Source organism: Melospiza georgiana, chromosome 4 (assembly GCF_028018845.1).
Source record: "Melospiza georgiana isolate bMelGeo1 chromosome 4, bMelGeo1.pri, whole genome shotgun sequence".
Taxonomy (NCBI): Eukaryota; Metazoa; Chordata; class Aves; order Passeriformes; family Passerellidae; genus Melospiza; species Melospiza georgiana.
This window is the reverse complement of record NC_080433.1, coordinates 10,663,787-10,676,432: the sequence shown is the minus strand read 5'-3', so window position 1 is coordinate 10,676,432 and position 12,646 is coordinate 10,663,787. Positions and strand designations below refer to the sequence as shown.

The window sequence follows — 12,646 nt, the reverse complement described above, 5'->3', positions numbered from 1 at the left end:
GGTCCTCCCCGGCCCCCGAGCCGGCGCGCCGGGCCCGACGGCCGCGCCGCGGCCCCCGGCCCGCCCCCGGCCCGCCCCCCGCAGCGGCCCCGGGCCCGGCGGCGGCGGCGGCAGCGGCGCGGAGAGCCCGAGCGGCGGCGGGGGAGCCCGGGGGCGGCGCCGAGCACAGCCGCAGCAGCTGCCGGAGCCGGGGCGGGCGGCTGGCGGCGGTGGGTGGGCTGCGGCTGCGGCTGGGGCTGGGGGAGAGGCTGCGCGGCCGGGGGAGGGGAGGAGGGGGCGACAACGGGAGGGTGAGGAAGGCGCCCCCGCCCTGTCCCCCGGGATGCTCCCCTGCCACATCCCCGGGACCGTCCTGCCTCCTGCCCCGCAGGAACCCCGCCAGCCGCCCATGGACGTGCCACAGCCCCGCGGCACCCAGCCCTTAACATCGGATGTGCTTCAGCCTTCTCTGGTCTCTCCAGGCTGGGCAAGACAAAGACCAGTTGGCCTGGCACAGAGCCTACTTCACAGAGCGCTCATTTGTGGCTCATCTGTGCTGCTGGACATTCCTCTGCCCCTGCATTTGGTCTGGTGTGTTTGTTCATCAAAGTGTCCTTTATCCCATCAGGTTTCTGAGTTGAGCCAATCCATGTGCTGAGGGCCCTGCCCACTTTGCCATGATGGGACAGAGCCTTTGAATTGATATGAACAGCTCTGGAGTTCTTACTTCGACTGAAAGCAACAATTGGGACCTTTATTGACCCACTTTTAATGGCCTTGAATTGAGCTTAATAGCTGGCTGCATCTGTTTATCACCAGCACTAATGGCTTGGCATGTCACGTTCCAAAGTGCCTTAGTGCTCAGCATCACCAGCTCCTCATCTGTACCTGTGCCCACCCATGATGAGCCAGGTGCTGCCTGACAATGATGTGCGGCACATCAAATAATCTGTCTCCACAAACATCTGTATTAACTACACTTTGTGATAAAGATCCAAAACAGCTTCACGTTTTCAGCATGTTGCTGAATCAACACACGGCACTGAGCAAATGCTGCTTGGTGCTGGGAAAGGACATCCAGGACAGCAGTGACAACCATCGAATACATGTTATTGCAGGCTCCCTGAGGAGCCCTGCCCCAGGCAATGTCCCTGCTGCTCTTGGCTACAAGGAGAAATCAGTCTGGAGTACAAGGAGAATTCATGCTTAAACTTGAAGCAAAGAGGTAACTGAGTAAGGGAAAGGGAGAACTTGGGGTGGATTGACACAAAGATCTCTTTGGGCACACAGCAACGATCAGGGGAAGGCTTTCTCTCACTGACTTTGCTGCCCAAGAAAAATCCATGGCCAAAAAAATTGCTTAGATTTTTGTCTAAAAAAGTCTACAATTTTTGTACAACCCCACAATGATTTTACTGAAGGTTCTGTACAACCCCACAAAGACTTCACTGTCTACAATTTTGTACAACCCCACAAACACTCCACTGAGGGCTCTGTGGATGGGCCCTGTTTGATAGGCAGCAGGAGGCTGGGGTCCGTGGCCAGGGAGGATGATTGCTCTCTCTGGTGCTGTTTCATGTTCCTGGGCAGGTGTTGGGAGTTGCCCAGCTCAGGACAGCTCAGAGTGGTGCGAGTGACCCCAGCTGTGCCTCCTCATGTGGTTTCCACATGAAGGCTGGCTTGGATGGCAGTGTAAGCCTGTGTGCCCCATGGTAGAAGGTAAAACCCCATCCTTATGTTCTGGATCCTGGCTTTTATCCAAGGTGCGTGAGTGCCTTCACCTGACTCTTCTCAGGTAAGCCATGATTTATGTGTGGTCAGCCCTCAGCATTAGCTAAATTGCTCTTGCCTGCAAGGGGAGTTTTCCACTTCCATGAGAGGATGTGGAGTGAAAACCAAGCATCCATCTGGGCTGCTGAGGGCAACAGCCCTCGTGCAGAGGGTGCTGCTCCTGCCCTGCCTGGGCAGCAGACAGTGGCAGCTCTGCCTCCTTGGCTGTTGTGCTCTGGGTTTCCTGAGCAGTGCAATTCCCTGTGTGCCAGGGGCCGGACTCACTTAGCTGCCCTGGCAGCCCACCACAGGCACTCACAGCCCTGCTCTTCATCCAGGCCCTCGTTTCACAAAGCAGCCCCGTTCCCCAAAGCTTTGGGAGGCTGTGTGGGTGAAGGGAATGGGGTGGGGATCCTTGGGCTTTGGGAGGGCTGTCACCCACAGCTGGGGTGCAGAGCTGGGAATGGCTCTGACCCTGCCCCCAGGGGATGTGGGGAGCTGGGAACAGGGAATTGAGGCTGCTGGGAGGGAGCTCAGGGGGCCTGCTGAGCTGGGGCTGTGTGAGCAGGGCAGGAGCAGCCTCATGGAAAGGGTTCTCCAGACACCACAGGATGCCTGCTGGGCTGTGATGAAGGTTCCTGCATCCAAGGTAGGTGGGAACAGGGAGAACCTGTGGTGGCACAGCAAGGGGAGCTATGACAAGGAATGGGGAACACCAGGAAGGAGGGTGGAAGCTCAAGGGCTTCAGCATGGGCTCCAGCAGTGCAAACACAAAAACAAAGAAGTGAAGATAAGAAAGGAGCTTATTTGTAGGAAAGGAAGCAGAAATTGTGCCTCTGCTTCAAAATGGGAATGAGGGGAAAAATGACTTCTACTCGAGAGAGCTCTGAAGAGCTTTTTGTGGCACACTGTAGGATGGGATATGACAAGATGATGCTTCCCATGTGATCCAGTTATTTAATGCAATGTGCAGTCCTTGGATGTGTTAGTGCTTAACCATTGCTGTTAAAACATTAAAAAGCTAAACTATAAATAGAGTCTACTCTTTAGTAGTTCCCAAGCTATGTTTTTGGCTTTTTTATGTATTGATGTGTATGCATAGAGATGTGTGTGTATACACATATTTAAAGGCAAACAGCAGACAGAGTTTTGTGCAATAGTCATACTGAATATCTAAAATGCTACCATTTTTAGTTTACACTGCAAGTGGAAACAAGTGTGCCCTCAAAAATACCCCTGCTGGGGGATGGCAAAACTTTCTCGAGGGCTGAACTTGGGAGGAAACAAAATAATGACTCAATTTCTTGGGGGAAGGAAAAAAAATAAGAAAAACAGGGCAGATATATGCCTGAAAGAAAGACCAGAAACTAGATACCTAATTATACCCTGCAGTGAGCTGTCAGAAACTGGCAGCAGTAGGAGGGAAAGAGGCAAAGCTGATCTCAGGGAGTTTGAGCATAATCTGCTCCAACCATACTTAAAATGCCTTTTGTGTGGGAAAGGAAGCTTCTGGGATTCTCTGACACACACTTTGTGCTGCACTTATCCAACCCATTCAAATGGTCAGGGCTGAAGTGACAGGTAAGTGTAAAAAAGTTTCACCTGGCCAGCACCAAAATTCAACGATGCCTTGGCTTCCAAACACAGCCTTTGCACCTGAACTGCTGATCCTGTGTTATGGCTCAGGGAATGCAGATCCTCTTCAAAAGGATACTGAAGTGTTAACAGTCTATTGCTTGTAATTACATTTCAGTTCAAAGAGCTTTCAATGCCAGCAGAAATTGCCAAGACATTTCTTTTTGTGCTTGTAGCAGGGTAGGGGGCTTGGAGAGTGGATTTGGGGTTTGCTTTTGGTGTTTTGTCTTTACTCAGTCTTAGCATAGAGCATCTATTGAGTGACCTTGAGGAGAAAGTGGAAGCTCTTCATAGTTTAGATGACTGAAAAGGAAAAGCAGGTGTGTTACAGTGAATTAAGTGTTTTTGATGGAGGTTTGGTTCCTAGAGAACACATTGCTGCCCTGCTGGTGCAGGGTTTAAACTGTTGCAGACTGGATCTATGCAGGTCTATAAGTGAAAAGTGTTCATCAAATTAACTGCAGCAGTAAAAAAACCCATAAAGATTTGTGCTTTTATAGTTGGGGTTAGGAAGGCCTGGCAAGGGAAGGGTTTGGACAGGCCCCTACAGGCACCAGGACAAGCAGGGCCCAAGCACTTCCCAAGGGTTACCCTGGCAGGAATTCCTCACAGCATTCCCCTGGGAGCAAACTCCTCAGGGCTCTCAGTCCTTTTGCTCAAGCTGGTTCTTCCTCAGTGTTTAACTCTGCACCTTGGGCTGGGTAAGGATTTCTATGGGACTCCAATTCCAGCTCAGCCTCTCCTGCAAGGGACACCTCAACCCCGGGCTGCCCTTGTGCTCTGACAAGAGGATTAAAAGCACCTGGGAGCCTCAGGTTGTGATCTCTCCCTGCTTAACTAAACCTTGACTGGCCCCATCTTGGGTGAGTGCTCCAACTACCAGAGCACTGGACAAAAGGAGGAGGCTGATTAACACTTTTTATTTGTTATTTATTAGAGGTTGGGGCTGTAGGTCACTTCTCCAAGATGTAGAATATAATTCAGTTAAATTCTGGATATATGTATATCCTCTCTCTGCTGAGATTGGGAATCCTTGTCCAGTCCCTCCCAAAGTGCTTTATGATTGTTGCTTTCAACATCAAGTTCTCAGGACTCTGCATCACACTTGTTTTGCTGTCTAATGTGCCTCCTGTGAGCTGTGGACTTTGTAGATGGGAAGCTTTCTGATAAAATATAAAAACAATGCAAGTGAACTTTATAGATAGGAAATTTTCTGATAAAATATAAAAAGGTTTTATATTGGCTGTTTCTAGATTATTAAAGATGATCGTTTCACCTAGCAAGATTTTGAATTTTCTGTTGAAATCAGGGGAAGATTTTGGTTCTAGTGTGAAAGTTTGCCAGTTAATTGCTGAAGGGGTATCTTTCAGGGTGGGTCCCTCAAGAAAATCTGGTAGTAGCTTGAAGAACAGGGAAAAAAAAAGAAAAAGCAAACAGAATTTGCCTTAATAGTCTTCTAGGGCAAAGATGTGAAAGAGAGCAGGATAATATCCATTAAATGTACACACAGGAAGTTAAAATTAATTTCAAAGAAAACATATTTTATTATTTTACATATGTGGTTGAACAAAGCAGCAACTCTGTAACTGCACTGAAATTAATATGAAATCTAAAATAATCACAGTTTGTGATTCCTCTGTATGATATATAATCACTTCTACAGTGCACATGACACAATCTGAAACATTTTACCATTTATTGGAGGGAGAAAGACATGGCAGGGTTAGGACTGGAAGAAAGGGGACAGCAGTGTTATCTGATGCCCTGAATGCCAGGTTAGCAGTTGCACATGTCCTGTGGAATAAAGGAATTCACTTCTCTGGCCACCGTGTTATTGCATGCTGTAAAAGCTCTTGGTTTCAGATCCAAAACAAGTCAATCCCTTGTTCCTTCCCACTAGCCTCAGTTGCAAGCTCCCTTCTGGCTTGACTGAAACCTGTTTATCTTTGGAAGATGGAGCTGTTAGGATCAGGTCTTTGCCCTGTTTGCTGTACAGGGCAGTGCACCATGTAAATATTAAGGTATTGGAGCAGCAGTGAAGTCCCCTCTCCTGCTTGGTCCCACAGCCTGCACAGAAGGATGACAGCTCCAAAGGACAGAAATACTCCTTTGGAGAAACCTCTTCTGAGCAATACATGAGACAAAGGAAGCGTTTCCTTCCAGCCATGCTGGAAGCTAATTCCAGGAAGCTGCAGCTCCAAGGAAAAAGGATTTCACTGAATTCTGGCAATAACAAATGTCCATAAATGAACTGGACATAAGCTACAAGCCTGTACAACACTCTAGCACAGCTCATGGAACAGAGGAGACCTGCCAAGCAATGCCATCAACAGAAACCTTTCAGAATCAAGCCAGTGTCCAAGAGCAGCTGGAGAAGCCAGATTCCCTACTCCATCATGCAATTCCCAGGCAGGGACTTGGGCAAAGTGCACTGTGTCAGGGAGCTAAGAAGGGGAAGAGGGGAAAGGTCTTTGCATTGCTCAGACCAAGGGCAGCCCATCTGGCTAATTAGTGCAGAGAGCAACAAAGCAGAGTTTTTATGCAACCTTACTTGGTATGAATTAGGCAAAGGGTACAAGATATTTCTAGATTCCTTCTCCTCCCTTCTGTTCAATTTTCAACTCGCAAGCAAAGCATTTTTTTAAAGTTCCTTACACCGAAGTTCCTCCTACACATTTTTAAGAGTGGTGGGGGAAAAAAAAAAGTGATCCAGAGCTAAAAGCAGATTTGGCATCTGAAGCAGATTCACATCAGTCAGCTCACCTCCGCTGCTATTCCAAAGATGGAGATGCCTGGCTCCCTCTCTGTGCAAATGCAAACCTTCCTTCCTTCCTTGGCAGAGGTGCCACAGCCCTCAGGGCACAGGGCTCCAGCAGCACCTTCTCTCTGAGTAACTGGCACCACACTTCCAGCAAGGAACAGGACAGAGCCCTGCCAGGGCTGGCTGCAGAGGGACAGAGCTCAGCGTTTCTGCAGTCACACCATGCTGAAGATGTGGCTCCTTCTTCCTGCCAGCAAACACCTCCCTGAGGTCTGGCTAGGAGGACCATGCCCAGGAATGCCAGCAAAGTTACACCCAAGTCAGCAAGCACTGCAAGCAAAGGGAGAGTTCTTCCTTCTGCAGTGGGTGGCATCTCTGAAAAGGGAGGCTGAGGGACACTGGAGCCACCCTGTGAATAAATGGGGTTTGGGCTCCAGTTTCAGCTCCATGGCTGTGACTGTGGAGAGGTGCTGCAGCTAAAGGACCTTCCCTGTGTTATATCCCAAGTGCCTGCCCTTCTGGGAACTGGAGACAAGCCCTTGTTCTGTGCAACGAGATGAAATGGTGATTTCCTTCTCTCTGCAGCAAAAGGAAAAGGATTCAAATCCATGTCCCTTCCATTACAGCTTCTTTTAGAAGCAGCCAAGCAGTTCTTCTCCTGATGAGACAAAGGAGAAGAATCCCAAGTAATGGTAAGAGAGGAAGAAACTGCTTCCCGTTGTGGATTTCACTGAGGGAAGCACATGCAAAGAGGTATTTTTCTGCTCCTATTCATGAAGGGAAGGATAGAGAAACAGAGAAGGAACTCTTTTACCTGATAACTGAGAGAGCACAAAATCTGCTGCACACACAGAGCCTGGCACAACTTGAGAATTGAGCCTATGCTGCAGTGACCTTCCTAGGAAGCTACATCAGTATTGAGAGGATGGAGAGCTGCTGGAGCAAAATTTTGGTGGACATGGATGCTGAGATTTGAATCAAGAACTCAAACTTGTGTGCAGAACATGTTTGCACCCTGGGTATGCAGCTGCCTGGTAAAGCAGGAAGGAGGAGAGAAGAGGCAGAGCAGACCCATTTCTGATGGTTCTTCACACTGTTCTTCAGTGTGGTGTGAGCTGACTGTAATTAGGAAAATCAACTCAGTTGTGTTGGCTCCAAGGCTTTTCATCATATACACAGGCTGATTTGTGCTTCTAAAATCACAGTGCTCCTCTGGAATTAAGACACTCCTTGCTAAGCCCAATCTTTCACACTAATTTCTCATGCAAACTTTGTTTATCTTCTTTGGAATGTCTATGGAGACACAAGTCCTGTCTTTCTCTGGATAGGAGAGCTAGGAGAGCAGAAGGTGCATGTTGTTAGGGAAATGTTCCTGGGCAGGCAAGTCCCAGCTGCTAATTCATGTGAGGGGGACTCTACCTGCATGTTAAAGAAAGAGGAGGGACTAGAGGTCACACTGTATGGGGTATCCCTGAGCTGCAAACCACATGAGGGATGACAGGAACAAAAGAACTGGAAGACACAGACATTTGTATTCTAAAAGGTCAGGCCTGGGGATCTGGGGCTCTGGTACCATCCTGCTTGACTGATCTTCTCTTTGAATCTTTGCATGCCATGAAGGAGCAGAGGTGGACTGTGACTCCTTTTGTTTGGCCCTTTTTCCAGAGAAGGGCCCCTCTTGGAAGCTGTGCCAGCTGGAGCAGGTGGATATTCCCTGCAACAGTTGGGATCAGAGTGGGTGCCAAGAAAGCCTCTTGCTGCAGCACTGAGTTCTGGGCAAAGACAACTCTGCCAATTCAAACTCTGTGGTGGTTTCCTCTGCTGCTGAGCACAGGCTGCTGGCTCCCTGGTGGGATGTGAAAAGGCAGGGGTGTTCACAGAATGCTAAATAGGGGGGAGGGAACAATATAACTTTCACCTCAGCCCTGCAGCAAGTTGCTCTGGCTACTGAAGCTTCCTTTGAGGGGCCCTGCCTCTCCACAGCTGCCAGATGACTGCAAAACAGAACTTTGTTTCAGGCTGACAGTGATGCAGTGGCAAATCCCCAGGCAAAGAGAATTTGTTAAAAGTCTGTAGGCACTTATTCTTCACAAGGAGAATGTTAAGACTTAAAGCCTTCTCTTGGCATGGAGCCACCACAGCCCAGCTTTTGGTGTGCTTGAGTCACAGCCTGGACAAACAGCACATTCTACAAATGGCTGATGGTGGCTCCTTGTGTGGGGAAGAGCTTTGCCCTCAAACACCCCACAAAGAGGAGGGTGGGCTCCCCTCATCTTTGCACACAAAGCAAGGAAAAGAATGAGCCGTGAGAGCTGAACAAAACCGGGATTGCTGGGACAAGCCTGCTCCTTATACCCTGTTTCCATTATGGCTCAATTATGGCTGGCAGCAATGTACAGTCACAGCTGAAAGTCTCTGGGCAGCTGTCAGGATGCCAGATGAGCTTTAAAAAAATTAAGGGGCTTTTAGTGCTGCAACAGGGAGTTTTCTTTAACATTATCTAGATTAGAAAATCACCCCAGGTCCCTCCCCATTCTTCCCCTCTTTCCAGTACATAAAACCCCTTACAGCAGATCTTTAGGCACTCTGTCTGAACCCCTAGCTCCAGTTTTCTTTTTTAAAAGCCAGCTGCACAGCCTCATCCACATCCTGCACGATGTGGGATGGCTGTACCAGGCTGGGGTCGAAGCTGAAGTCCCGGTGTCCATGGAACACTGTCTCCCCTGTTTCCCTGGGAGCGGCGCCGTCGGGGCGGAACACCCCGGTGCAGACCAGGATGGACTCACAGCTCTCCACTGAGCTGGTGCTGTCATTCCTCAGCTCCAGGGAAACCTCAGCCTGGGCACTGGCTGCCTGTGGGCTCCTCTTCAGCCCAGCCTGGACCTGGTTCTGCTGAGCTGACTTGAGGTAGTTGTTGTAGAGGTTTGCCCCATAGACGTCAGACATGGGGTTATCCCTGGGTAAGGTCACGGTGTGAAACAGAAAGGAGAAACAAGCCCATGAGAGTGGGCTCAGAAATGAGAAACAAACCCTCTGGCTGTGAGAGACTGGGACTGAGACAGCAGTCTCAGAGAAAGGGCTGGGAGATAGTTGCTAACATCAAGAGGGGCAGCTGGAGTGGGCAGTGAGTCCTGCTCAGGACACGTGCACCTTTCAAAGGGGACACAGCACATCCCAAGCACCCAGAGCAGTTTCAGCTATGACTGGATTATATCCCTAGATTATATTCCCAAAGTCTTTGGCCAAACTGAGCTAACAGTGGGTCTCTTAATTTTGAGTCGCTCTTTGTGCACTCTGCATCCTACAGTCCACAGCTTTGCTGTGTAGGGTACAAAAAGCCAGCAAGCCTCTGTTACAGGATGTGAGGCTCCAGAGATACCATGGGAATTTTGGTATTAACTTTAGAAATACCCAGAGGGGAAAAACCCCAGCAAGTATAAAACAAACAAACAAAACCCCACCACCACTAAAGAGCAGTCAGTTTCCAACTCCCTAAGGAAACCAGCAGGAAAAAGTCTCTTACCCAACTGCATAGAGGTGTCGGATGGGAGCCTTCCAGCCCTGCTTCTCTGCCTGCTGCTGGATCAGGTACTGGGCATAGCGGTAGGTGATGGGGCTGGGTTTGCCAATCAGGGCCTCATACCTCAGCTCCTTGCCTGTCACCTTCTTGTAGATGCTCTCCAGGCAGAGAAGGAAAGTGCCATGGCCAAACCTGCCCAGAAAGGAGGGCATCAGCATCCCCAGTAACAGCACTGATGCAGCAAGCACTCCTTGGTTATTGCTTGTTTTGGATGTGGCGCCCACACACCCCTCCACAGACGGTGGTCTGCCTTTTGCTGCTGCCCAAGCTTTAGCCTTTACTTCTCATGCAGCTTTCAGGTTTCTGCTAATTACATTTTACATTGTACAATCGAGCTCTTAAAACATTCAAATGCTAAAAAATCACAGTAGAGAAAGATCATCTCCATGAAAGGAGTGTTTAATTGGCTAAACCAAACACCACATGTGCTTCTCACCTGGGCATCTTGGCTTCAGCCATCCACAGGAGGTCCATGTTGCAGGCTAGGATAGGCAGATGAGGGTATGGCACATCCTGCAGCTCTGCCCCAGGGTTCCCATTGCTCAGCAGCACATCAGCAATGAGTTGCAGGCTCGTCTCCCACCTCACTGGCTCACCAAACAGAATCACCCCTGCAAGATTTTGAGAGCTGTTTGGAAACTCACAGCATCCAAAAGCCACCAGCTAACAAACCCCTCCTGTGCTGGGCTGTCCTGGCAAGTACAGCTACCAGTGGAACACAGCTGGTGCCAGGGCTCCAGTCTGCACATCTCTGCACCGTGTGCACCTCTGGTTCCAGATACTGGCACACAGCACAGGGAAAATTTGCTTTGATCCAGCTTTTCCCAGCAGCGAGGCTGTATCCTCTGAATGTGGTGCCCATGAACAGCAGTGAGCTGACAGCACATCATCAGCTCCCAGCCCAGCTGGCCTGCCTTGCTCTCAGCTCTGCTTGCTGCCCATATGTAAACACAGGCCTCTGCTTACCTTCTATAGTGGGGAAGCCAGGGGGGGGAGGAGGAGGCTGCCAGAAAAAAAAGGAAGGCTGGATTAGTAATGCAAAACCTAATGCCATCTCCAAAATAAAACTAAAAATGCCTCCTTTGAACCTGCCAAGGCAGTTCCATAATAAGGCAGGACAAAGCCACCTGGAATCCTGAAGGAATATTTCTCCTCCTCCCCCACCCCAGATGGGATTTCACAGATCTTGCACTCCTGTCTCAGAGCTGGAGATGCCAACCAAGCCACCTTACCCCTCCCTGCAAGGAACAGCAATGGAAGGCAGAGACAGGAGAGGGGAGAGTCACCGCCCTTCCTGCAGGAGCCAACCCTGGGAAGGGCAGAGGCTCCTGCTAAGGGACCTCAGTGACAGCTGCCCTGTCCCTTTGCTGTGTGCTGTGGCCACCCTGCCCCAGAACACCCCTTCTGCTGATGCTTCAGGGAATTACCAGCTCTTTTGGCCTCCGGCTCAGGTCCACCATGTCCAGCAGGGGATATGCCTTCCTCAGGGCCTCTATGGTGACCACGTGCTTGAACCCCAGGCTAGTTCACACCATCAAGGAATGTTGTGGAGACTGGTTTGTTTGGTTTGTTGCTTTTTAAGTGACAATTTTTCTGTAAGTTACTTGCAGAAGCATCTGCAGGATTAAGGGATGCAAGTCCTAGTAACAGAGCAGTGTGGTAAAGTGTAACCTTATGGCTTTCAGCCAGTCAAAAACACCTTCCACTAATTACATTGTACAACCAAGCTCTTAAAATATTCAAATGCTAAAAAAATCACAGTAGGGAAAGATCATCTGCATGGCAAGAGTATGAAATGGGCTAAACCAAATACAACACATACTTTTCACCTGGGCATCTTGGCTTCCGCCATGCATAGGAGGACCAGACTGCTCAACGCCCCATCATATTTGAGTTTCTTCAACTGCTGTCAGATTCTGGGGAAAACCTTATCCATAGGACAGTTTGGAGTGATCTCTAATGGGTTTTGCCATGGAAGAACAGGAGGAGCACAACTTTGATCTCAAAAATGAGACACCTAAAGCTGATGGAGTCCTCATGGTCACATGCCACCAGGAGCAGAGCAATCACAGAAGTCATGAGCATGAGAAGCCAAACACGGAACAGGGGAGCCAGGCAGTGACCAACACGGTGATCAGCAGCACCGGAACCTGTCCATAAGGACGCTGCCCCATAAGGTGAGCCCAGTGACCTTTGTGTCTCCTTGTGCTTCAGAAGCTGAGCCAGGGCTGGGGCAGGGGCAGCAGCCTTTAGCAGGGCACACAGGGCACCACCAGGCACAAAGGATACTTGTGGGCGTTCTCCACCACGGGCCCCTGCCCGCCCACCAGCATGCACCTCTGGTGGAACTGGCTGAAGAGCTGCAGGGGGCTGTGGGACAGGATCACCTGCTCCGGAGGCACCTGCGGCACGGAGAGAGCGCGGCTGGAACCCGCAGGTAGGATATGCCCCCTTCTCCCGGCGGCTCTGGAGCTGCCCCGGGCCGCGGCCACGCCGGGCACCGGCGGCGCTGCCCTGCCGGGATCGCTCGGGCTCCCTCCCGCCGCCCCGTCAGCGTTACCTGCAGCCCCAGCGCCCGGGACAGCTCTCGGGCCTTGTCCGAGCGCATGCAGTTCCCGGCGTTGGTCAGGAACACCACGGGCACCCGCAGCCGCCCGCCGCCGTCCGTCAGCCTCTGGAAGGCGCGGCGAGCGGCGGGCACGGGCTGGCTGCCCCGCACCAGCACGCCGTCCACATCGAACAGGAACCCGAAGGCCGGCGGCTGCAAGGCGAGCGGAGGGCACGGTCAGCCTGGAGCTCCCGCCCGCCCCGCGCCCGCCCCGCACCCTCCGCGCACGCACCCGGCCGCAGAGCCCGCGGGCGGGCGGCCCCGGGGCGCGCAGCAGCGCCCGGCCGGCCCGCAGCGAGCCGCGCAGCGCCAT

At 51.0% G+C, this 12,646-nt stretch overlaps 1 protein-coding gene across 1 annotated transcript; it reads right to left on the bottom strand.

Moving 5' to 3' along the window:
* Positions 1-4,904: 4,904 nt before the first annotated feature.
* Positions 4,905-12,646, bottom strand: HDHD5 (haloacid dehalogenase like hydrolase domain containing 5). The gene is made up of 8 exons (XM_058022294.1): positions 12,551-12,646; positions 12,286-12,486; positions 12,015-12,127; positions 11,153-11,246; positions 10,692-10,728; positions 10,162-10,336; positions 9,669-9,857; positions 4,905-9,101 (listed from the first exon to the last, which is right to left on the bottom strand). Exons 1-8 carry the CDS (start codon positions 12,644-12,646, stop codon positions 8,744-8,746), a joined length of 1,263 nt encoding a protein of 420 aa, XP_057878277.1. The 3' UTR covers positions 4,905-8,743.